This window comes from Protobothrops mucrosquamatus, unplaced genomic scaffold (assembly GCF_001527695.2).
Source record: "Protobothrops mucrosquamatus isolate PMUCROS unplaced genomic scaffold, P.Mucros_1.0 scaffold311, whole genome shotgun sequence".
Taxonomy (NCBI): domain Eukaryota; kingdom Metazoa; phylum Chordata; class Lepidosauria; order Squamata; family Viperidae; genus Protobothrops; species Protobothrops mucrosquamatus.
In genome coordinates this window covers 126,496-153,877 of record NW_015386651.1, presented here as the reverse complement: position 1 = coordinate 153,877, position 27,382 = coordinate 126,496, and the positions used below count along the sequence as shown (strand labels likewise).

The 27,382-nt window shown below is 35.9% G+C and overlaps 1 protein-coding gene across 1 annotated transcript in view; it reads right to left on the bottom strand.

Moving 5' to 3' along the window:
* SPSB4 (splA/ryanodine receptor domain and SOCS box containing 4) overlaps positions 1-23,870 on the bottom strand; it is a 55,329-nt gene extending 31,459 nt beyond the window's left edge. Inside the window, exon 1 of the mRNA XM_015815077.1 lies at positions 23,019-23,870. Coding sequence (XP_015670563.1) covers positions 23,019-23,712 — 694 coding nt within the window. The 5' untranslated portion in view covers positions 23,713-23,870. The remainder of the gene's footprint in view (positions 1-23,018) is intronic.
* Between the last annotated feature and the right edge of the window lie 3,512 nt (positions 23,871-27,382).

Genomic DNA, 27,382 nt, shown 5'->3' with positions numbered 1-27,382 from the left:
GTACAAATAAATGTTGTATTTGGGGGGCTACATTCAGGTGGAATGGTAATAGTGTTTATTATGATAATAAATTATATTATATAGCATGCTAGAGTTATAGCAGCATTAGTTATCAAGAGTCTCCTATAAATAGAAAAGAGGAATATAAATCAAAGATATTGTTCTGATTTTAGTTATTTTAGTTAGGCTTATTTATTTGCTGACAACCCTTATACTTCCTTGATTTATTCAGTTTGGTATATTTTACATAGGCTAAAACAGCTATTCAGGACTACATATGGATACTGGGACTTAAACATGGTTCCTTGTGAGACGATGAACACCAGTTTTCCTTGACCAACTTGAAATGATGAGGGAAAGAAGTGTGATCAGTAGCTGGCTTTTATGGTCTCACCCAGCAGAAATGTATACTGCAATGCTAAGAAAGAACCACCTTTCACAACCCATAGTTGCTGAGTTCATATCATAAATTATATTACGATTCATTTGGTTTGGTTTGGTTTGTAATGTTGTATAAATCTTGTTTGTCAATTTGTAAATCCTAGTCTATCTAGGCTATTTCAGACGCAGGAATAAAGTCATAGACAGTATACGTAATAAAAACTTGCCACCATATACCTGCTGTACATTTAGATTGCAATTACTGCAAAGTACAAAAAAAAATCAAAGCCAAAATTAAATAATTAGGGTTTTTTTCTAATTGTGAGTAATCAGAACATATTCTATGGGAAGTGGAGAATTAATCCATTATTATTTATTTATTTATTTATTTATTTATTTATTTTATTAAATTTATATACCGCCCTATCTCCCTTGCGGGACTCAGGGCGGTGAACAGGCGATACTAAAAACCACGAATAAATAAATAGTACATTATATTTAATTAAATTTGAGTGTGAATAGGTACTTAGATATCGTTATCTAAAAAATTATTGCAAAAATGATCTTTGTCCAATTAAATTTGATTCATTTGCAACATTAACCCTCATCTATGAGATAAAGTCTTTAATAATTCAATATACTTATTTAGATCCCTGATAGCAATATAATTCCAACAACACTTAGGTACTTTCACCTATTTATTCATGCAATGAAAGCCCCTCAAAATACTTGAGCTATTCAAAATACTGAAGCTGGAATATAGCAAAAGCATCATTCTGAAATTAAATACAGTAATTGCACGAATTTCAATAGCTGCACTACAAAGAAATTTGGAGGGTATGACTTTCTTTCGTTAGAAAGGAAATTTAATAGCTACTAAAGCATGTCAAGGACAAAAGAATATATTCTTCTTGGACAAAACTAAACTTGAGATGGTAGTAGCAAAGAGAGATTCTGTTTGGTACAATAGCCAAGGTGGTGAGTATAAACAAGGAGACTTCAAGCACAGAGGTCCCCAAACTTTTGGGCACCAGTTCCGTGGAAAGAGGTTTTTCCACGGACCAGAGGGTGTGTGGTTTTGTGTGCTGCCTGCATCCCATGGATGGGGCTTTGCTTGTTTGTGTGGCCTGGTTGCTGGCATGCCGTGGCCCGGTACCTGTCCATGGACCAGAAGTTGGGGGCCCCTGTTCTAGCATGAAATCCAGCTCGGTGACTTTAGATCAATCACTCTTTCTCAGTTCAAGGTTGTTGCTGTGAAGAAAACAGAAGTGGGAAAATTAAGAACATTTGCTATTTTGAGCTGACCAAAATTAAGATGGGTAAAAAATTCAAATAAATTAATAAATAAAAACATAAATGATAGATAGATAGATAGATAGATAGACAGACAGACAGACAGACAGACAGACAGACCAAATGTTCAATGTACCATTCCTAAATTGGTTCTTTTAGATTAGATAATATTAATAGAAACAGCATTGTTTAAAAACCAAAAGTTGGAACAGTCATTCTAGTTTAGTTGTTTTCTTCCAGGACAATTTGAGTTACCATTTGTGATGTCAGCATTATTTTAAATCAATTACTGAAATCTGATCTCTCCAGACAGGACATATTTACAACAGTGTCTATCGTGCTTTACAATAAACTGAAGAATGATTCATGTTATTTTCTTAGCCAAAGTCATATGCAGTAATCTGGAGCCATAGTGACAGCAAAACTAATACTATTCTGCAGAATTTGCTGCTTCACACAGGGCTAGAAGCTCTAACTAAATTTATCTGTATTATAAATATGATAGTCAATATCAAGGTACAAATTATAAATAAATACATTTTACTTTCTTATACATACTAACGTGTGTTAATCTTCAGTGATGACTTTGTAAACAACAACTTTTCCCTGCATAGAATAATATGATGGCTTTTCTTGATTTTTTTTAAAAAAAAGATTAAACAAGCATTTTCCTCAACCTGTTAGCAATAATACATTATACTGTCTACTTTGTCTACTTTCTACCAATATCGTCAGCTGCTAAGCACTTATTATCTCTCCTCTTACCCCTAAAATATCCTTTTTAGGGATATTTTAAAGGATATTTTAAAATATCCTTTATTTAAAGAAGCATACTTGGCCAATAAAATGTTCTGTTCTGTTCTATTGAATTGAAATTTGAAAACTTGTAGTTAGGCGTTAAAGGCAGTATCAATAGCTAGAAGAGAATTTAAAAAGCAGCCATCATAAGGCAAACCATATCCATAATCCTTTAACTGACTTCTAAAAGCTAGTAAGTATATAATTTTAAATAAAAAAAAATAAAAAAAATAAGTCTCAATCCTTAAGGTTAGTGTGCCAGCTCAAAGTTTATCCTGATACATGGTTTCCTATTAAAACAGATGTCATTCCGGTATTCATGTATTATTCAGGAACTGCACAGGATTTATGAACCTAAAGCTCTGCTGACTCTTCTTCGTACATTATTGACTCACCCATGCAAATTGCTCAGAATTTTGGTTACTATCAACCTGAGTTAGGTGGAAAAAACCTTTTCCACTTCAAAAACTTATTGAGTTTAAGGAACATGGAAGCACAAATTATGCTGGAATCTCTTAACATCAGTTGTACTTATTGTTGTTAAAATTTCTAGGGAAATAGGTCTATTCATGTGCTTTTGGGAAGCTTAAATGTTTTGATTACCAACAACAACTAACCTATACTTATACCATTTAATATTCTTTTAAAAAAAGAAAAAGTCAATAAAAAGTGACAACTTTATCATAAGGTGCCTATGTTAAATCTGTAACTCCTCCTTATGAGAAAATGCCAGGTGGAGAAGCCAAATCATATATTTCAGATGGATTGTATCTCTTCCTATTAATATATATGTATATGAAATATTATAAATTGTAGAAAAAATATGGTGTTTTCATACCAGACTACACTTTTTCCAAGGACTGTTTAAAAAAGAAAGAAACTGAAATTATTTCAGTCTTGAATAACTGAAAACAGAAGAACACATGCTATAAAAGCCAAGTCAATTTTGTTTAGTTTGGCTCTATCCCAATATATGCCTTTGGCTTTTAAAAAGAAGCAAAAACTATAGTATTCCTGCTCTCCCCATATTTAAATATTTTTTAGAAGTCTTGGTCAGCTAATTTTATGAATAACTCTGCCAAACTCAAACAGATTTCTAACTATTCCAATTAAAAGGTTTTCAACATATACACAAACATTCTCANGGCGACCCCCAGGGGGAGGGCCTTCTCTGTGGGTGCCCCCACCCTCTGGAACGAACTACCCCCCGAGATCCGGATGATTCCGGATCTCCTTACTTTCCGCCGCGCCCTCAAGACATGGCTTTTCCAGCAAGCGGGCCTGACCTAGGGAGGATTTTAGGTAGGGATGATTTTAAGAAAATTTTAATTGACACATAGCTTCGAATATTTGGCTTTTAATTTGGTTTTATGGGGTTTTTTTTGTTCTTTGATGTATTTTGTTTGTCTGTTTTAATATGCTGTGCACCGCCCTGAGTCCTACGGGAGAAGGGCGGTATATAAATTAAATTATTAAATTAAATTAAATTAAATTTGTAAATCCTAGTCTATCTAGGCTATTTCAGACGCAGGAATAAAGTCATAGACAGTATACGTAATAAAAACTTGCCACCATATACCTGCTGTACATTTAGATTGCAATTATTGCAAAGTACAAAAAAAAATCAAAGCCAAAATTAAATAATTAGGGTTTTTTTCTAATTGTGAGTAATCAGAACATATTCTATGGGAAGTGGAGAATTAATCCATTAAAATATAGTACATTATATTTAATTAAATTTGAGTGTGAATAGGTACTTAGATATCGTAATCTAAAAAATTATTGCAAAAATTATCTTTGTCCAATTAAATTTGATTCATTTGCAACATTAACCCTCATCTATGAGATAAAGTCTTTAATAATTCAATATACTTATTTAGATCCCTGATAGCAATATAATTCCAACAACACTTAGGTACTTTCACCTATTTATTCATGCAATGAAAGCCCCTCAAAATACTTGAGCTATTCAAAATACTGAAGCTGGAATATAGCAAAAGCATCATTCTGAAATTAAATACAGTAATTGCACGAATTTCAATAGCTATTCAGCTGCACTACAAAGAAATTTGGAGGGTATGACTTTCTTTCGTTAGAAAGGAAATTTAATAGCTACTAAAGCATGTCAAGGACAAAAGAATATATTCTTCTTGGACAAAACTAAACTTGAGATGGTAGTAGCAAAGAGAGATTCTGTTTGGTACAATAGCCAAGGTGGTGAGTATAAACAAGGAGACTTCAAGCACAGAGGTCCCCAAACTTTTGGGCACCAGTTCCGTGGAAAGAGGTTTTTCCACGGACCAGAGGGTGTGTGGTTTTGTGTGCTGCCTGCATCCCATGGATGGGACTTTGCTTGTTTGTGTGGCCTGATTGCTGGCATGCCGCGGCCCGGTACCTGTCCATGGACCGGAAGTTGGGGGGCCCTGTTCTAGCATGAAATCCAGCTCGGTGACTTTAGATCAATCACTCTTTCTCAGTTCAATGTTGTTGCTGTGAAGAAAACAGAAGTGGGAAAATTAAGAACATTTGCTATTTTGAGCTGACCAAAATTAAGATGGGTAAAAAATTCAAATAAATTAATAAATAAAAACATAAATGATAGATAGATAGATAGATAGATAGATAGATAGATAGATAGATAGATAGACAGACAGACAGACAGACAGACAGACAGACAGACAGACAGACAGACAGACAGACAGACCAAATGTTCAATGTACCATTCCTAAATTGGTTCTTTTAGATTAGATAATATTAATAGAAACAGCATTGTTTAAAAACCAAAAGTTGGAACAGTCATTCTAGTTTAGTTGTTTTCTTCCAGGACAATTTGAGTTACCATTTGTGATGTCAGCATTATTTTAAATCAATTACTGAAATCTGATCTCTCCAGACAGGACATATTTACAACAGTGTCTATCGTGCTTTACAATAAACTGAAGAATGATTCATGCTATTTTCTTAGCCAAAGTCATATGCAGTAATCTGGAGTCATAGTGACAGCAAAACTAATACTATTCTGCAGAATTTGCTGCTTCACACAGGGCTAGAAGCTCTAACTAAATTTATCTGTATTATAAATATGATAGTCAATATCAAGGTACAAATTATAAATAAATTCATTTTACTTTCTTATACATACTAACGTGTGTTAATCTTCAGTGATGACTTTGTAAACAACAACTTTTTCCTGCATAGAATAATATGATGGTTTTTCTTGATTTTTTTTAAAAAAAAGATTAAACAAGCATTTTCCTCAACCTGTTAGCAATAATACATTATACTGTCTACTTTGTCTACTTTCTACCAATATCGTCAGCTGCTAAGCACTTATTATCTCTCCTCTACCCCTAAAATATCCTTTTTAGGGATATTTTAAAGGATATTTTAAAATATCCTTTATTTAAAGAAGCATACTTGGCCAATAAAATGTTCTGTTCTGTTCTATTGAATTGAAATTTGAAAACTTGTAGTTAGGCGTTAAAGGCAGTATCAATAGCTAAAAGAGAATTTAAAAAGCAGCCATCATAAGGCAAACCATATCCATAATCCTTTAACTGACTTCTAAAAGCTAGTAAGTATATAATTTTAAAGAAATTTTTTTTTAAAAAATAAGTCTCAATCCTTAAGGTTAGTGTGCCAGCTCAAAGTTTATCCTGATACATGGTTTCCTATTAAAACAGATGTCATTCCGGTATTCATGTATTATTCAGGAACTGCACAGGATTTATGAACCTAAAGCTCTGCTGACTCTTCTTGGTACATTATTGACTCACCCATGCAAATTGCTCAGAATTTTGGTTACTATCAACCTGAGTTAGGTGGAAAAAACCTTTTCCACTTCAAAAACTTATTGAGTTTAAGGAACATGGAAGCACAAATTATGCTGGAATCTCTTAACATCAGTTGTACTTATTGTTGTTAAAATTTCTAGGGAAATAGGTCTATTCATGTGCTTTTGGGAAGCTTAAATGTTTTGATTACCAACAACAACTAACCTATACTTATACCATTTAATATTCTTTTAAAAAAAGAAAAAGTCAATAAAAAGTGACAACTTTATCATAAGGTGCCTATGTTAAATCTGTAACTCCTCCTTATGAGAAAATGCCAGGTGGAGAAGCCAAATCATATATTTCAGATGGATTGTATCTCTTCCTATTGATATATATGTATATGAAATATTATAAATTGTAAAAAAAATATGGTGTTTTCATACCAGACTACACTTTTTCCAAGGACTGTTTAAAAAAGAAAGAAAGAAACTGAAATTATTTCAGTCTTGAATAACTGAAAACAGAAGAACACATGCTATAAAAGCCAAGTCAACTTTGTTTAGTTTGGCTCTATCCCAATATATGCCTTTGGCTTTTAAAAAGAAGCAAAAACTATAGTATTCCTGCTCTCCCCATATTTAAATATTTTTTAGAAGTCTTGGTCAGCTAATTTTATGAATAACTCTGCCAAACTCAAACAGATTTCTAACTATTCCAATTAAAAGGTTTTCAACATATACACAAACATTCTCACAAACAATGAATGTATCTGGGAGAACAAAGAACAGAAATTGTAATATGTGTAACTGAATAATATAGAGAGCTGTAAGTTTATAAGACAGCTGCTATGCATCTATTATTTGGAATTACGTAGTGTTTCAATGAACATGAGTTCATTTTAATGAGCCAATTGCAGACTTATGCTGATTCTGTATCAAAAAGGCTTTATAAATCAATGTCTTTTGACGAAAAGGAACAGTACTGTTAGCAAAGCTTCTCATGGTTTTGCAATCCATGTGGAGTGTGCTAATGTAGTATAAAAATAGACTGATGCTCTAATTCAGACATGTCAAACACAACACCCGCGAGCCGGATACAGCCCGCTATGTGGTTCCGTCCGGCCGGGGGACCTGCTCTGGAAAGAGTGAAGGACCAGCCCAGGCTGACCGGGTGCTGATCTACAACTTGGTTGCATCCATCAAAGACAGAACGCGCTCAGCGTTAAATCCACAGGGCAGCTCCGCCCCCTGGTGCGTGCGCAAGTGAAGTCCAGCGTCCCTGTTGGCTGTCTTGTCCCGCAGGCTGACTTCACCCAGGACGCCGGCGCTGGCTTTCTCCTGTGCACACACCCGGGCAGAGGTGGCGAGGCAGCTCCTTGCTGTTTCCAGTGGATCTTAGGCTGAGTGCGTTCTGGCTTTGATGGAGGCAACCAGGTTGTACATCAGCACCACCCCCCTCCAGCCTTGAAGCCATGAGGCATCCCTTTCAACGGGACCATCCCACCCACCTACATGGTATAGGAATGGCTGGCAACAGCATATTAGTGCTGGCAATCTTTCCCCCTCCCATCACCCTTTCCTGAGTGCAGGGGAAGGAAAAAGATGAGAAGGCGAAGGAAGGAAGGCAGGGTAGGAAGGAGGGAGGAAGGGAGGGAGGGAAAAAGGGAGGGAGGAAGGAACAGAAGAAGGAACAGGGAAAAAGGAATGGAGGGTGAGAGGAAGGAAGGAACGGAGGGAGGAAGGAATGGAGGGTGGACGGAAGAAGGAAGGAACAGAGGGAAAAAGGAATGGAGGGTGGGAGGGAGGAAGGAACAGAGGAAGGGATGGGGGTAGGAGGGACCATGTCCCAGCACTCATCCCAATCCCATCCTCCTCCACTGGAGACCCTCAGATCTGCCCTAATCCTGCCCAAGCACCCCTGAAGCGAGTGATGTCGAGCTGGCCATGCCCACCCCATAGACCACTCCCACCCAGTCGGTGGACACACCCATCCAGTCCCCCCAAGGGCAACCACAATGCTGATGTGGCTCTCAATGAAATTGAGTTTGACACCCCTGCTGTAATATGAAGATAAGAATAAGAAAATATGCAGGATAAGAATAAACTGGGATCACAAAGTTATTCTTCTGAATGCATAATACATAAATATATAATATTCCAGCTCACTATATATAGCTCCAGTACTTAACATTAGTTTTACACTATTGTAAGAATATCATCAGCTATATAAATGCAGTATCCAGATAAAATGGCACAGCATTTTAGATAAAAAGGGGGGGGGGACTCTTAAATGCATGGGACACACATACATATAGCACTTCCTTAATCATTTGCACCTTTTCCAGAGATCATTTGGTTTAAGAAGATACTTAGTGATGCTATATGTAGGCCCATGAGTTCACCAAAACATTTTTTCCTAATGCAAACAATTCAACCCTAAGCACCATATTAAAACGTTGTTTCTGTTTTCTATCTCAAAGCTGATGTAGCAATACAGAACACAGTATTAACCTAAAGGAATTCAGTTAGTCCTTGAATAAATCAAGAGGTCGTGCAAACAAGAGAACCCCCTTCCACAGATGCAGGCAGCACACAAAACCCACGCCCCCTCCAGTCCATGAAGAAACCTCTCTCCACGGAACCGGTCCCTGGTATCCAAAGATTGAGGACCTCTGCTGTAAGTCATCAGGTCATTTCGAGTTTCATCTATTTCACTTTAAGAAATATGTGCCATAAGGAAAGTTTATTTCTCTCCTAGTGATTTTCTGAATTGAGTAAGATGATGATGATATTTGAAAATATTGTCAAAATAGTATTTTTTATTTTGGAATTATTATAATTATTATAATTATTATTATAATTATTATTATAATTATTATTATAATTATTATTATTCGCACATCAAGATAACTGGCTTCTTTACAGGTGTTACCTACTTGCTTCCCAAAGACTTTTATGTCTTATTGCAAACTGTTTGAAACTTTTCCAGTCTTTGGGTGGCATTCTTTCAGGTTGGATCTTATATTAGCACGAGGAGACATCAATGAACAGTGAGCATCAAAATTTATAAAGGTAGTGCTCACTTAAAAATGAGAACTGCACCAGAATTTCCATTGCTAACTAACAAAGCATGACGTCTCATGGCTATGCCACTAAGTGATGAATATTTAGTATTTTTGGCTGCCAAAAATACTAAATATTTTAAGTAAATCATTATGGGTTGTTAAGTGAGGGTGACATGTGATCACTATGTGATCTCCTGCCAGCTTTTCTGTTGACTTTGTTTGTAGAAACCACAAAAAGGTTTGCAAATTATGATCATTTGACCACAGATGGTCAAAACCAATGTAAATATGAACACTGATCATAGCTACCATTTGTTCAACACCATCATTAAGTTCGAATAGTTACAGAATGAGTAATCATGTGAGAACCACCTGTAGAGCATAAGGTTGACTCAGCCTTCCGAGGTCAGTAAAATGAGAACCCAGATTATTGGGTGTAGTATGCTGATTCTGTAAACTACTTAGAGAGGGCAATAAATAAGTCTAAGTGCCATTGCTATTGCTATAACTGAGAAAACCAATCTATGTGATTTGAAGGCACATAGTATTAAATCAATTAAAATAATTACTGAGTAACATTAATTAAAATGGTAAAATTACAATACAATTAAAATATGCTTCATTTAACTAATTTATCATCTGCATAAAACAATTATATTTTTATGCAAACCACACTCATAAAGAAACATGAATACAACACACTTGCCCTTTAGCATAAGCAGCAAAAAAAGAAGAACAGGATAGAGACTTGAAAGTGGAAGGATAGCTACATAGGGATGGGAAGAAAAGAGAAGAACAAAACTGGAAAGATGTAACTAAAAAAGAAAAAAAAATGAGATAAATTCTTCTTAGGTTTTATTTTTAAAAAGATTCACCGAAAAGATCTCCAAGCAGTGGCTAATCTTCAAAGACATCCATGCTTTCTCTTCGTGAAGCCCTGCAATCTTATCTATTCCTTGGTTGTCAATAGCTTCTTATAGCTAATATAAGATTACTTCTGATTTCTTTGGGGAAAAATTTGGGGAGAACTTTAGAAGAAAGTTGAAAAAAAATTAGAAGAAAATTTGTTGCTCACCTTCAAAAATACTTAGACCTACATTTTAACAATATAACATAAATATTTATTTGCTGCTTACTTTTGCAAAAAATGTTATTTTTTAAAAAAAATTAAACAAAGTCAACAAACATAAATGGTATTTAAACAAGCTTTCAAACATATATTTTGAAATGTGCATTGCTCGTGAAATATTTGAGTAGTCTACTCAAGTACGGGTTCCTACCTATGGCTTCCTTGCAGTAATTTTACTTGCTATTTAATTAGCAAAAAGAACCTGATGCATTTTTTGCCAACAACAGTAGATAAACAGGTAAACCTGACAAACTGGAATCAGAAGACATATTTGGTTGGTTGGTTGTTTCTGTCCTATAACTAGATTATGAGAAACAAATTAAGCTTCTTAGTTCAAAACATGCAAACATTTCCATTATGATTGCTTTTTATTTATTTATTTATTTATTTAATTTATATAGCTGTCCATCTCACTTGCATGTAACTTTGGATAGCATATAATATTAAAACAAAATCAGTATAATTTTTTTCATTAAAACCAATTAAAAACTATAACAACAAAAAGAGAAGAATGCAGTCAAACTTATACTAGCTACTTAATGGGCTCCGTGTTTCCATGGGATCCCCAGGTCCCAGGCTTGATAGTTTCTGCTGGTAGAAGAAGGATGGTTGAGGATTGTGTGTCAGCTTGTGGCTCATTTATTCAACTGTTATTCTGTGATGGAAAGCCCTTTTCACTTTGCAAAGTAGACTTATAACAGGAAGATGTGTTAAATCTGCAGTATGTTATCGTTTTTATCTTTTCTCATGCTAAACCAAACTTTAAAACGCTACTCTGAATGAAATACATAAAATGTTCAGTTCCATCTAACATTTTCTTACCAGCATTTCAGAACATTACCCAATATTCTCTATAAGCTATTCCTATAATTAATATTCTTAACAATATAGTACCATATGTGATTACTTTTAATTACAAATTATAACTCCAGAAAATAGTAAAGATTCTACTACTTTTACAGAATTAAAATTTAAAAAGGTAACGTCCCTGCGGATTTTACTCTAGTTGTTGCTGGCTACAGGGCACAGTGCTCATCTCCGTTTCGAGGTCATTGAGCCAGCACTGTTTGAAGACCTGTGCCCAGTATGACATCACACAGTACTGTTACCTTTCCACTGGTACCTATTTATCTACTTGCTTTTACATGCTTTCGAACTGCTACGTTAGCAGGAACTAGGGAAAGAATAGGAGTTCACCCCATCTTAACTGCTGACCGACATCGCTCAGAAATAAAATATCAGAATTAAATTAACATTTGAAAATATATAAACTACCTTTTTAATAGAATAAAAACACTAGACTAGTAGAACAGCTTTCCAACTCTATCTTCTTCATGCATCTTTATAGGTTAAAAAATTCAGATTATATCCAAAAATATTACACTGTTTTCTGAAATCCTCTCTCTCACAGAGAGATATACGGTATGTATTTTTAAATAGCTAATCAGCTGAATGAGTACTTCCAGTTTTTCAGACATAGGCATGGAAATAATAAAAAGGTCAGTGAAAGCAGGCTTTGTTATTTAAGTCTTGTCCAGTACATTGTGCACAGATCTGCTGTTACAAGTAACCATTGATGGTAGCTATAAAGAACATTAACTTGTCTATTCCTACATAAAACTACCAATTACGAAGCTATTTTTACAAAGAATGTAAGAGTGGAAAGCTTTTAATGTGGAATGGAAGATCCATGAGTATTTTTGACATTGGGCAGAAGACATAATGGAAAAGCTCTCAGTTACATTCTATCTAATGCCATGTTTACATTTATATTTGTATGAAAAGGAATTAAATAGCTTCAAGTATTCATTGTGAAAAACTTTGCGCTTAAAAACATTTCAACAATATCTCTGCCCTTGAAATGTTCTGTAATACAAACACTTTGTTAGAAAATAACAGAAACCAATCTCTACCTAACGACTCTTTTGTGATTTACAGTTTTAGAAGAACTTCCAGAAACAGGATTTGCTACTGTTTTATCATAGCTGCAAACTATGACTGTCCTTGTTTTCTAGTTCTCATTATTGGGCAATATCCAAAATTCTACCGTATATGTATGTATACATGTAGATAGATATATCTCCAAATTTTAAAAAAGTGTTACCTAATATCAAATAAGTTGATTGGATTGAAGGAACTATGCAACCTATGGTAGTATCCTACACTGTTCAAACCACTATGACATGAAACAGAGATAAAAATCTCCATAACACACAGTATTTGAACCTAGGAGGCTCTATTTATCTATTTGGAATAAATTGCAATTAATTCAGGACAAACCTGGTGAAGTGTTCTCTAAATTAGAAGTCCACCTATCTAGCTGCACGAAATTTCTTAAATGCATTATATAGTAGGCATGTTATAAAATTGTCTTGCCTTAGAGTCTGTTTTTCACTAGGAAACTTTTAAGTGAGAAGTGCAACAATATCTATCAATAGCCAGTTTTCAGTTTTATAAATCCCTATCACATATACTCTTACCTTTCTCTTTACTCTATTGAATAGAATCCAACCATAGGATATCTGAAAGTATAAGATACCCTATTCAGTGTTAGTTGATTTTTGTTTCCTTCTGATCTTCCCAATGACACAATATTCTTGCTGAGGTAGATGAGGATCAGAACTCCACATCAATTTCAAAAGATTTACATAAAAGTGCCATGATACTGACAGTTTGATCAGAGGTTTCTTGCAAATAGCCGATTAGAATTCTAATGGCAATCCTGAAGGGTAGGACATTCAGAGATATACAAGATAGGTAAAAAAGATTCAATAGTCGTTTTTCAAGGTTTGCATGTTTAAGTAAGACTAATATTTCTGTTATTTTTTTTCCAAAGAAGGCAGCCATCAGTGACTTATTTAATTTTATTTTGAACCAAGTCCCATTGTTAGTTCAGTGACTAAAGCACTGTCAGTTATACTTTCAGTAAAGTTTGTTTCTTACCCAATTTTTAATCTAGAACTGAAACTGATCATCTGCTTAATTATTCATCAAATGTCATAGTTTGTCCATGTGGATCAATTAATGTTGTGTGAAAGCTGAAAAGATAGGAAACGAGAAGCCTCAGAACCGAGCAAAAGGCAGTTAAAAAACTTGTGGTTCTTCACAAAAGATCAGCAAAAAGCAGCTAAAAATCTGAAGCCAGAGACTGCATGTACATGCTCCTTTTTTGTAGCTGTTTGATTCTGTAATAACATATCTTATCTAAGTAAATCCTAAATTCATCTAAGTGTGCTTATTTTCAGAAAGTGGATTATGGCAAAGGGCTAGGGTACAACCACCTTGTGGGATAAATGTCATTTTAAATTTAAACAGAGGAAATGGAATAAACAAAAGGTATTATGTATTTTGCCAATTATTTTATCCATGCAGTATTATGACAAAAGAGTACAACAGTTAGGCTTCAATGAAAGGCATGCAGGTAACATAGCATTCTTTTCACAATATGATATTCTTTTCAATATTCATATTTGCTCCTTATTCTTTCTTTTACCCTGATCAGTATTATTTGTTATTCAGCAGACTGTCTGGGTGAATCAGTGAGTCACTTAATTCACTGTGCATCTTTTTCACTGTTAAGAGGAAACCAGGCATTATGTTTTCATTTTCAAAGAGGTACAGCAGGGGTCCCCAACCCCCGGTCCGTGGACCAATACCGGGCAGCGGAATGCCAGCAATCAGGCCGCACAAACAAGCAAAGCCCCATCCATGGGATGCAGGCAGCACACAAAACCAGGCCTCCTCCGGTCCGCGGAAAAACCTCTCTCCATGGAACTGGTCCCTGGTGCCCAAAAGGTTGGGGATCTCTGAGGTACAGCATAATTCCCCTAAACATTTGTGACAGCAAACGTATGTGTAGAACATTGATCCTAGAGTCACTTGCAACAGTATTTAACTCATGCAAGAGTTTTAAAATAGTCTATTAGCTTTTTCTTTTTGATCTTTATCTCTCTTCATGTTCACCAATAAAATACAAAGTATTAATTAGAGATGTGCTACATGTTTAGAACTTTAAATGGCCTTTTAAAGATTTTGAGCCAGAAACAAAAATAATGTTTCTTGAAAGTTTTATTCTGAGGTTGGAACAAAATTTGGCTTTTCCATTCTAGCATGGAAACAAAGGTTGGTTGTTCTAAGTAGTGACATTCTGAGTTTATAGGAAGCAATTGTGAAATCAAGTGTTCAGGTTTGAAAGTGAGTATTTAAAGTGTTCTGATTACAAAGTAAAAAAGTTCTTGTTTGAAGGCAGGATCAAAACCTTCCAGCTGCTTTCAATTTTCTTCTGATGCAACACAGCCAACTGTGTTTGACATCAGCCTTGAAACAATGCATATGGTTCTTCCAAAATGATGTACCATTCCTTTTGAAAATCAGTTAAGAAAGGATCTCCTAACCATGCTTACCTCTTCAACTTGCTTACCATACCAAAAAGTATTTTTGAAAAGTTTTTCTCAAAATATCAATTTGAATAAATATTTCCCTAACAAAAGGAAATAATATGTACCTACAGAATTTCCTGCATTGCATATACAAGGTAGTAATCTATAATTAAATACATTTATTAGGTTTAAGAAGAGTCCATAGAAATTAATTCTATATTACATGCTTGGGGTAACATTTTTTCCCAACCCAATTACAAGCTTACAAAAGCTATAAAAAAATTATCCCAATATATTGTGCATACGTTCTGTCTGTGAATTTTTCCCGTATACATTTGAGTTTGCTCAATCAAGTTTTAAAGAGGGAGAGGCCAACTGATTTCCTTTTTTGCAGAATTTTTAGGTAGGAATGTGAAAAATATATAACATGAACTAAAAAAACAAAGTGTATAAGTATATATACTTTTATAACTGTATAAAAATTATGATACAAGACATAGTTATTTTATAAACATATTACTAATAAATATAGAGATTTTATCTTTCATAAACGTCTATGAATGCATGAAGCCAGAGAACAGAGAAACATAATTTGCAGATATTTTTTTAATGACACTTCTCCCTTAATAGGAAATTTCTATCCTGTTAGTTTAGTCAGATTTCATTTATAAGTAATGTTTACAATGTCTTCTTAGTAAAGTGGGCTATCGCATATAGTGAACAAAAAATGCACATCACATCTAAAAAAAAAGTAAAATTGTGAGTTCTTTCTTCTTCCTATGTATTAATCTAATCTTTATAACTGCGATCTGTAATTGGGTTCAGCCCTGCTGTTTCTTATGCTGAGATATCCAAGACTGAAATTGCATCACACAAATATCACACAAATATCAACAGCCCTGTCCAGCAGGAGCCCATGTGGCCAGTGGTGCATTTCTGTGGCCACTTGAGGTTGCTTGTGGCAGGAGGCCACGTGGCACACTGTACTGCTGCCACGAAGAGAGGCAGGTGGGGGAGGGAGTGGAGCTGCCCCAAGCGCTCCATAGGCACCCAAACACTTTTCGCCCAGAGGGAGACTGGAAACTTCGTCTGCTTGCAAATGGGGCACTTAGAAACTGAACTATTTGTCCATCTCCGAGCACCCCATTTGCAAGCAGAGAAAACTTCCAGTCTCTGTCATTTGTCCATCTGGGCTAAAAGTGTTTGGACACCTATGGGGCATTTGGAAACAGAGCACTCCATTTCCAAATGCCCTATAGGTATCCAAACACTTTTCACCCAGAGGGAGACTGGAAGCTTCATCGGCTTGCAAATGGGGCACTTGGAACGGAGCGAATCGCTCGGTTTCTAAGCACCCCATTCGCAAGCAGATGAAGCTTCCAGTCTCCCTCTGAGCGAAAAGTGCACGGTGTGTCCAGATCTCCTGTCCCACCTCTACCCCTACGCTTGGACTTACCTGCGCTGCGCCAAGAGGCTGGTGGGCTGCGGCTACGGCTGGACATTGTCGGGCCCCACATGCTCACCGTGGCTTGTGCTGGCCAAATCACACACACCCAGGCTTATTTTTGGGATAAAGCTTATATTAGGCCCACCCTAAAAAATCAGGCTCGGGCTTATTTTCGGGGTGGGTCTTATTTTCAGGGAAACACAGTATGTACCTAACATTCATGTACAATTCGTTTGTTGATAAAAATTTTACAAGCATATAAATTAAACTGGCAGAGTGATAGCAAACAGTAATATAAAACATTATTGAAGGTCTAATATTACTGTCTAATATTCAGATTAATTAACATATTTAACATGAAGGCTATTTGAAGAATGATTTGGGAGATCAGCACTGTTTGGTATGTCTAGAGATTGAACCTTAATATTCGTTCCAATTATTAGCCACATCCTGATTTTATAAAGCATGCAGACAGTAAACACACACAAAGACAAAATAAAAGATTCCAAAAAAACATGGGAGTTTGCTTACCAGAATGTAACTAACAGGGAGATATGGAATATCAGTTATGATACCTCTGATTTCTGAAAAAAGGGCATTCATTTTTTTCTTCAGGATTAACTTAGTTTTGTTTCTGAAACTGACATCTCTTAACATTATACAAGAACAAAAATTTCACCTAATCATGGAAAAGCTTAGTGATTGGTTTAATAAATATCTCCCTAATTATCTGATATCCTTCCAACTACACCTGCCAATTATTTTTGATGGCTTAGATAATTGTCATTTATTCAATTAACCATGGTTAAGGAAATCAGAGTTTCCTTCAATGTGTGAACATAATCATAAGCTCCATGCTCAATGTATCTGCATGCGTGTCTGCTTTCTTAATTTCTGCATATTTGAACTGAACATACAAAAGTGATTCTATATGCTCATTCAACCAAATACACTTAACAGGTCAATAGCCCTGATAATCACAAGAACTACATAAGTAATTTTAGTGACATGCTTAAGAACAGGGAAGATAGCCAGATTTACAAGGACACTGTAATTTAAGGGTGACTTCTCTGTCGTTCCCATACTGCTTTTAAGCATACTATATAAGAAGAAGAGGCTGAGATGGAAGGCGGGGTTAAATGTGTCAACAGTTTGGAGACATTGCATTGTCAGGAAAGACCTAGTAAGTCCAGCACCTCATGAATTTTGTTGACCCTTATCTATTGCCAATTTAGCTTTGACCAATTAGTTGGCTAGATTCTTATATTAGAGGTAGCAATAATAAACTCTTCTGTGCTTCGATCTCAGTGAATGCTCCTGGTTATTTTCACATGACACATGCTTGTGTGCAGGTAAATGCCTTGTGTATGGATTGGATCTTCTGTACTTAATGTTACTAGTGGATCTCAGGTGCCAATAAAAACAACCTAAACAAAGACCTGAAGCCAACTTCCTGATGACTTAAGATAAAAGTAAGATTTACTTCAGCTAAACTTTTCTGTCATAAAATTTGAACCACAATAATAATAAATAAAAATAAATATGTCCTCAAATTAAGTTCAGTTCCTGGTGACTTCATGGACATATCAATATAATTTTCTTGGTGAAAGCACAGAAATGAAGCTCTGTCTTCATCCTTGATACTTTTTTGACTTTCCAGTTCAGTCAACCATCCTGAACTTTCTTGAGCGATCATTCAAGTACTATCCAGGATTGACCAAACATAGCTACTATATCCAGACAAAGTTAATCAGCTGCTGCTCCCCAATGAGATACAGTAATAAAACTGGGAAAATATATTCCATACCATCATTACTACAAGTTTCATTAGTCAACAATTAATCAATAATTTATACATAGATATAAATAATCAAATGTTAGAGAAACAGTCATGTTACAGATCTCCCTTACATTTCACTTTCCTTTCCCACTGAAGTAAACATGAAAGAAAGATGCATGTCTAATAACTAGATATTGCAACAAAAGCAAAATTAGTTTGAAACATCAGAACAGCAAGGACGCTGACCCCCACTGAAGAATTTACAGAGGGTGTTCTGACAAACTGCTGCAAACATGTAAATGTGCTACTAATTTTCTGTCTACAAAGACAATGATTTTATCCATTAATTTGGTAGGCTGTCTGAGAAACAGAAAGTAGATTATCACAATCTGCATTTGCATTTTTTCAGCAACTAATTGGGACATAATGGGTATTCAAAGGTCAGTATGGTCATCAGTAAATTACTAAGATGATTGTTTCTGTCTTCCCTTAAAATGTCCTTTTGCTTTTAAATGACTATTTTTTTTTCTGAGAACACCATACTAATAAAATGAATCACATCATGCATTAATTTTCCTTTCAGTTAAACCACACCTAATGCTCATGTTAAAGTGAGGTAACTAACATTCAGTATGGATTTTTGAACATAGATCTTTTTAACATTTATATTTTAGTATATTTTATTAATCTAGGTGAAATAATATATATTTCTACTGTAGTCCATGTGTGATATGCCTTCTGCTAAATAAATAATAAATCCAACATGAACTATACAAAAAAAAAGAGAATTACAAGTTGCCCTCACTTAACTATGGTAACTGGACTGGCAAACTCTGTCACTACGTGACATGATCATAAAGCACAACATCATGTGACCGCCCTGACTTATGGTAGCAGTTGCGGCAGTCCCAGTTGTTGTCCTTAGATGAATCTGCCCTGTGATGAGCAAAAAATACCTTCACTAGATGTCTACCTCAGCCACATTCTCAAGATTTTAAATACCAGGTAGTCCTCAACTTACAACAGTTCATTCAGTGACCATTCAAAGTTAAACCGGCACTGGAAAAAGTAACTTATGACCATTTTTCAGTTACAACCTTTGAAGCATCCCCATGATCATGTGATCAAAATTCAGATGCTTGGCAACTGGTTCTTTCTTAAGACTGTTGCTGTGTTCCAAGGTCATGTGATCAGCTTTTGCAACCTTTGGACAAGCAAATTCAATAGAGAAGCAAGATTCACTTAACAACTGGGTTACTAACTTATCAACTTAACAGCTGTTAACAAGAAAGTTCGCAAAATGGGGAAAAACTCACTTAACAAATGTCTCACTTAACAACAGAAATTTTGGGCTCAATATTTGTAATCCACATATCCAACACCTAACACAGACACCATCTTCCTCAAAATGTAGCTATTAGGGTTGCGCACTGTTTTATATTTGAAGGCAAAAAGATATTTAGGGGTATGCAAAATATCTTATACAGCTCCATCCATAACTTGATAAAATAAGTCATTTAATGGCATCACATAACTGCTCACTGCAGCTGACAAGCAAATCTAAAAAATAAATATTTCTTTAAGAATTGCAGACAGATATTATGTGTCCCATACATTACAAAGTAGATTTGCCTTCATCTAAACATGTAGTCCTCGGCTTACAACTACAATTGAGCCTAAAGAAGACTGAAGTTTTAAAATGTATTTTTTTTCTTGCCTTAAGGATTTTTTTTAAATAAACCAGAAAAGAGAAGACAAAAATCTGGTTGTTATATCACATACTACTGAAAGTTTTGCACGAATGAGCTGGGAACATGCTTTGCCTAAAACTAATTGAATTGTTTTATCTCTGAATGCAACACTACTTAGGGTCATTTCCATTTTTATTCAGTCAGTTTTTATCAGCTTTCCAGTGAAATGCTAACCATTTTTCAACCTTAAGTCAAAACATTTATTTATTTGTAGCTCACTTTCATTATTTTTACAAATAACTCAACGTCGCAAACATATCTAACACACCTCTCTCTTTCTATTTTCCCCACAACAATAACCCTGTGAAGTGGGTTGGGCCGAGAGAGAGGGTCTGGCCCAAAACTACCCAGCTGGCTTTCATGGCTAAGGCGAGACTCGAATTCAGAGCCTGCTTTCTATCCTGTTGCCTTAACCATTAGATATTTTCCCATTTCAATCCAATTATCTATAAAACTTTTGCTCTTTCCTTACTTTTCTACAAATTACCATTTTTCATGTAAAAATACAATAACTGTGCACTGCCTAAAATTGAACTCATGAAACTCCTAATGGAAAAAGGTAAGATAGAAGTGCTAAAAATGGTAAAGTTCAGGCTTTCCAGTTTGTGAAAAATCTTTTCATTTTATGATTTTAGATAACTTAATGACACTGCTGTTTCAGATTAAACTTACTATGCATTTTAATTTTTAATGTTTCAATGTTTGTACTATTGTAACTGCTCTTATTTTTCTAAATTTTGTTCACTGCCCAAAGTCATTTGGTGAGATGGGTTAGCCATGTAAAACAAATACATAAATAAATAAATAAAGTTGAGGTTATTTTACCAAACTAAATTGTCTCAAGTTCTCCCAAATACTCCACAAATAAAAATCGGTATGACATTTAAAATAAAAGAACAAAGCATATCCTATAGAAATTATGATGTTTTCCCTAGTTAAAATGAATGTTTCTTTATTAAAACATTAAATTGTATTTCTTTCCATAATAATAGTTTTCAGCTTAATCTCTGTTCAAACATGGTACCATTTAGTGACATTCATCCCCAACAAGCCACTTCAAGGTAAATTTGGAAACTCTGGATTATGTCACTCAATGTGGAAGATTCAAAATCAAGATGAGAGGTAGTTCTTAACCTACAACTATAATTGAGCCAAGAATTATGCTCATCAGTCATGCTGGTCATTAAGCAGGTCACCATGTAACTACACTCAATTTTATGAGCTTTTTTACAGTGGCCATTAAGAAACGTGGCAGTTGTGAAGCAAACTCATTGTTTGCAATGTCTGTTTTTTGCCGGAAACCACCAGTAAATGCTGGTTTCCAGCAAAAAACCCCATCATAAATCATGGTCATGTAACTGCATGGATGGTGCAAATGGCCATAAATGAGAAGCTGGTTTCCGAGTACCTAGTGCATTCGTGTGACTGGGGGGAATTAATCATCAGAACTTTAATCCGGATTGTAAGTAGTTTAGGGGAGGGGGTCTGTTCTAACTTTGAATTATTACTAAGCGATTGGTAATAAGTCGACACCTTATTATATATGCACACACACAGAAGACATGGCAGCAGTGACCACATGAATTGCCTATTAGTTTAATCCAGTGTTTCTTAACCTCAGCAACTTTAAGATATCTGGACTTCAAATTCCAGAATTTCCCAGGCAGCATGCATACTATACAAACTCTGAGAAACACTGGTTTAATTAATTTGAAATCTTTCAGCATTTAAGCAAATAGCTAAATGGTGCTCAGAATGGATTTGTAACTCTCAATCATACGAAGAAATTATTTCAGCAATGTATAATGTTTAGCATTGGAAAGCTCAATAGCTACGAAGGAACACACTGTATTTAGGTCTTACTTAATACAAATGGAGAAAAGTTTTGTCTAAAATCAAAACAAAATAAAGCATATTTTGTTATTCTCATAGGTGCCAAAATGACAAATGAGACCTTGAATCTATGGTGTGGAGCTTACTGTTGTCGTTCTTCCAGGACTTCTTCCCTCTTTTTCCCACAGCAACATATCTGTAGTTGCTCTTCCTTTTCTTCCTTCAGTTACAGCACATATGTCGCTTGCATTCAGTTGCATACACGGCTTTTCATGGCAGCTGATTGAGCTAGTGATGAACCCTACTTTTGTCAAATGGCTCCCGCCAGCTTCAGTGCAAGTCTTTCGCAACCAATGGCCTCCTGATCACACTGCTGAATACTCATGCTGCTCACAGGCCACTCATAATGACTGCACCGCTTTTGTGTAGAACTTTTTCTTCAAGGATTAAAAAAAAAAGAAGAAGAGCACAACTCATCCCTATATCCCCACAAACCTTGAAGGATATGTGGGTTTTGCAGGGATCTTTTGCAGTGCCGCAGGCTGCTTATACTTCACTCTGCTGTGAGTAATTAAAAAGAAACACTAACATGCAGTGATACAACTGAGAGGCTCCTCAATCGAGACTATGAAAGAACTGTGTCTAATGGAGAAAACAGCATGAGTCACATCATGCAAATGGAACAACTCTCTGCTTTTCCAGATCAGCAAGCAGTTTTGAAGACCAGCAGCTATGAGAAAGCCTCATAGAGCCTCCCAATTGAGCTGACCCAATGACATCCAGTACAAGCATGCAAGAAGAAGGTGAAGGCAGTACAAATATATTGCAGCACTAACTTTTATAAAGCCCACCCACACAAAAGCCTATCATTTTTGTGAATGTAAAGAAAAAAAGAAAGGAAAAACCACAGATGCAAGACAATCTTTATGCATATACTTAGAAGTGGTTCTCAAAAGCTTCCTGTGTTAATTTACTTATTAAGTTTGAATCTCAAAGACAGATATAAATTTTGCAAAACCTTTTACTCTGGAATATCAATGGGATTTGTGTTGGTTTTTCACAATCAACACTTACTACTGCAGAATTCTTTAAAGAAACAAAATAAAAAAAATTGCATTCATTCTATTTTGGGCCCTTATATCACCCACATAAACATAATAAAGAGAAACAGCATTCCTTGTAGAATTAATTCCTATTTTCCTGCAGCTCAAAGCTGCAGCTATCAACACAGTGATGAACCTTAGAGATACTTTGACAGATAGATATAGAACAGCAGGTGTACTTTTGCCTTGTCAGGCCATTTCGCATGGAGACAATGTCAGCTTGGCAAAGTAACAAGTATCTTTACATATTCTGGAAAGAATAAAAATGTTAATGTAACACTTACGATCAAGCCCGTTGACATATCTCATTGTAATTTCACAGTGCCCCCATACCGCACTGACTATGGGATACAGTTTTTTCCCTTTTAAGCCCCTGAAGGCCACTCCAAGATACTGTCCATCCACGATGAAGCTAAGGGTTCCTTCATCCATATCCAAAACCACCAATAAGGAGTCTGGAAGTACAAAAGACTCATCTGGTTCCAAAAACACAGGATAGGTCACTCCAGGCTGGTTTTTGCAATTGTGGTAAAGTTTGTTCCGTCCAAGGTCCCAGCCCCATGATTCACTATTGCTACCAACCAATGATGTATATCCTACAGAATGCAAAGGGGCTTCTGCTGTTGAGATCCCAACTACTGCATGTGTTCCTCGTTGCCTTATGGGCCAGTGAATCTGCCAAACATGGAGTCCCCTTGTGTAGCCAACTTTTCCCCTGATGCAATCTGTGCTTTGGGCAACCGGGTGTCTATGAAAGGTTAGTCTGTCGTCTTCCTTCACAAATATATTTAAGGATCGATCTTCGTTGTTCCAAGCATGTTTGTATTGGATCTCCAAGTGGGCTGGGGGCATATCTAGCAACATATCCAATCGTGCAGGCTTGCAGAAATCTGGTCCCCTCAGTTCTCGTTTAACTGGTCTATATGGGGGATCCCGAACATCCACAGACTTTATGCTCCCTGAGATTTTTTGGCCCATCGCTCAGCTGCAGTTTGCTTGGTTGCAGGGAGTGAAGGGTAGATGTGGGCCCAGTGTCAAGTCATGAAAGCACTTTCAAGCTGAGCCAATGACTCACTATGCACCAACTTGATTTACTCCTTTCTGGACTCTTTCAGAGCCAATGTTTTCTGAAAACACACTTCTGAAATAAAGCAGAAAGTCACCAGTTAAAAAGTAGCCAAATTATAAACCACATAATTATTCTTTCAAAAGAAAAACAGAAAGGAAAACAAGAGAAGGGGGATTTGTGCCAAGTTGCTTTAAAATTAAGACTTAACTATTCTCAGCTTCATGGCCTTTGTACTTCAGTGCTCGTTACCCAGACTGTCAGCTGGATATATTGAGTCTACAGTTTAAGAGCACAGACAGTCATTTCCTTTTTTCCACAACAGACATTCCACACCTTTTGCCCTTCCACCCAGAGTCTAGTCAAGAGGGATGTGACACTGTACAAACAGCTTGCCCCTATTATCAGGTATTTTCATTTCTAATTCTTTATTCTACCTTAAAGACATTCTTTATGCAAACATTCACTTTTACCTCTTTCTCTTATTAAATCTACCTTTTATTCCAAGGAGATGCAGACAAGCATGTTCATACGAGAGGAAAAAAAAGATGAAACCACCGTGTTTCCTATAAAAATACGTAAAGCTTAACATCTTAACAATTAATATAGCTTTCGAAAGAGAGGTGGGGGTATAGAAATTTATGTAGGTGTTTTTTGATTAGCAAGTCCTATGAACTGTTTTGTTTTAAAATTAGAAGCAAAGCTATTAAGAAGTATTGTTGCTATATTGAACAACTTATTCCATTATATCACATTGGACCCCAACATTACATAGGTTTGGTATAATTCCCTTATCACAGAACTTTCTCCTTAATGTTCAAGCTTTTTAATCATATTACTATAAAAGAAGCATACAATTTCATAACTATATTCTATACAAAGAATAATGTATCATGATTTGTATGGAAGAGCTGTTCTGCAAGTAAAAAAATACTTTGATTAGAGCTACAAAATACACTATTCAGATGAACGTTTCTAGACTCCAGATAATATATATTGAATTATGATGTTAATTGGAACTGGAATTTCCATCACTAAACAATGCTGTTGTTAGACAAAACATCACACATTCACATTGCTTAGCAATGGCAATTCCAAAACTCCGCTTTGCTGTTATTAACTGAATCCTGCCAGTAGTTCAGTGAGGACTCAGCCCAAGCTAGGTCATTTTTTGCTTTGTTTCTTTCAGCCCCAAACTTCAGTATGATAAGGGATCTCACCACCACCGCCTATCTCCTCCCCATCTTTGTCCATTGGTTGCCCTTCACAGTGGTATTCTTCAGCGCAGTGGTGGCACAGTTAGCATGTTCTGTTCTTGTGATGCTTTGGAAGGCCTCAGAACCTTTTTGAAAGCTTTCCAAACATCCTGAGAATGGAGCATAGTATTTGCTGAATGGAAGGTGCACCATTCTTGTATTGTTTCAGAAGGTCTTAGTTATGTAGGCCAGAGGTCTCCAACCTTTTGAGCACTAGGAACCGGTTTCATGGAGAGAGGTTTTTCTGCGGACCGGAGGGGGCATGGTATCATGTACTGCCTGCATCCCCCGGATGGGGCTTTGTTTGCGTGGCCCGATTTCTGGCATGCTTCGGCCCGGTGCTGGTCCACAGATCAGGGATTGGGGACCCCTGATGTAAGGTATCCAAAAAGAGCAGAGATGGCGGGAGAGCTAGGTGGGTTCGTGGGAATTGAAGGCCTTTGCATTTATAAGTGCAGGCAGGCTCTCAAGTTTACAAATTTTGATCACGCAACTATGGAGATGCTGCATGCTAGTGCTCAGGAACTACCGGTAAGTTTATGTACCATTCATTCAGTGCCTCCATAACTTCAAACACTCAATGATAAATGGTCATAACTCAAGGATTACCTGTACAATAACAGTAAAACAAATTTATTTCACAAATCTGAGTTTCATATTCAGTTCTATTATGCCTTCCTACTCATATTGTCTTATTAAGGCTATTTAATTACATAATTCAATTATATATTACATTGTGAGTAAACATTCTCACAAATTATGGTTGGCACCTCCTAACTGACCTATTTTTTTTAAAAAAAAAATTAACCATGGTCTTCTCTAAAATTCTCTGAGCTTGATTTTGAATTGCAAACATTTCATTACCATACTAGATACTATCATCAATAAAGATGTGGAACAGTAAAGTTTGATGGCTAGCAAATGTTATGTATGTATATTTACGCTAGGTTATTTGTAAAACTACCTTTTCCCCGTTATTTCTGCTTTATCCACAAGAACTAGCAGAGAGGGCGTGTACTGGATCCCATTATTAAACAGTCAGACTGTTGGAACCAAGAGTTGTGCCTTTTATGTGGCAGCACCTGCCTTGTGGAACAACACCTTTCCCCCCACCTCCAAGATCCAGATGGTATCAACTGTGTAAACTTGATTATCTCCCAGGTATTTGAGCCAGGAAGTTAGGCAAGCTCTGTTATTTATGTGATTTTAGGATTAAAAGGTATCATTTGTGAGCATCGTGAGCTTTTTAACTGTTTTGCATTTAATTTTTGTACAGCACTCAAAATCACTGTTGTAAAATGGGTACATTTGATGGTTGTAGTTTCCCAGGATCATGTGATCATCCTCTGTGACCTTCCCAGCTGACTTCAGAGAAGCGAAGTTAATGAGGGAAGCCAGATTCACTGAACACCATGTGATTCATTAACAACTGCAGTGATATAACAACCTTGACAAAAAAAGGCTGTAAAATTGGGTACAATTCACTCAACAATCAGCTTGCTTAGTCACAGAAATTCTGATCCCAATTCTGGTTGCAAATCCATCAACCTGTAAAGTTGTGTTATGAAAGTAAACGTTATTTGGAACTAGTATTTGGATGGCGACCTCTAAAAAAGCCCAGGGCTAGAGCTTTGAAAAATTTAAAAAGAAATAAAACCATCATGGACGAGTGCAGTTGAAAATCATTTCTGTATAGTTGCCAAGAAAACATGTAGTGATCAGTAGCTGAAATCAGCTCAAGGGAGTCTTTATCTTTCTATAAGACTGGAAGCTTACAAAATGGAATAAATATTTTATTCCATAAAAGATGATGGATTTTATTCGATAGAAGATTATACTGTACATTGTAGCAAATACCATCTGGCTAAGAACCTCTGAACAATATTATATAATATATGTTTAAAGTTGTCATAGTGTATTAGGCTAATCTCAAATGAAGCATGGTTTAATCTTACAATCAATATCTCAAGATAATTTGCCTTGCTAAAGAAAGTTGGTAAATGAAAAGAGATAATTGTTAATTATCCTGTCTTTAGTCACCACTGATGGTTCAAATTGTATGCCTTAAATAGGCTATTTTTAAAACTGAGTCCAAATCCTTATATATTCTCGGTCAACTTATTTGGTTGTTATGGTCAAGGATGGTAGTAACTGAGATTCAAGATATCTAGATAATGTTATACAAAATGAGGTAATTTAAGATTGTTTTCCAAAAACCTAAGAAAATGTGTTTAGTGATTGTGAGGCGAGCAGCATCTACTGTATTTTTTTGCCCTCTCTACTCTCAGAGACTGCCTGGACAAGTTCCTGCAGTTTTGTTGACAAG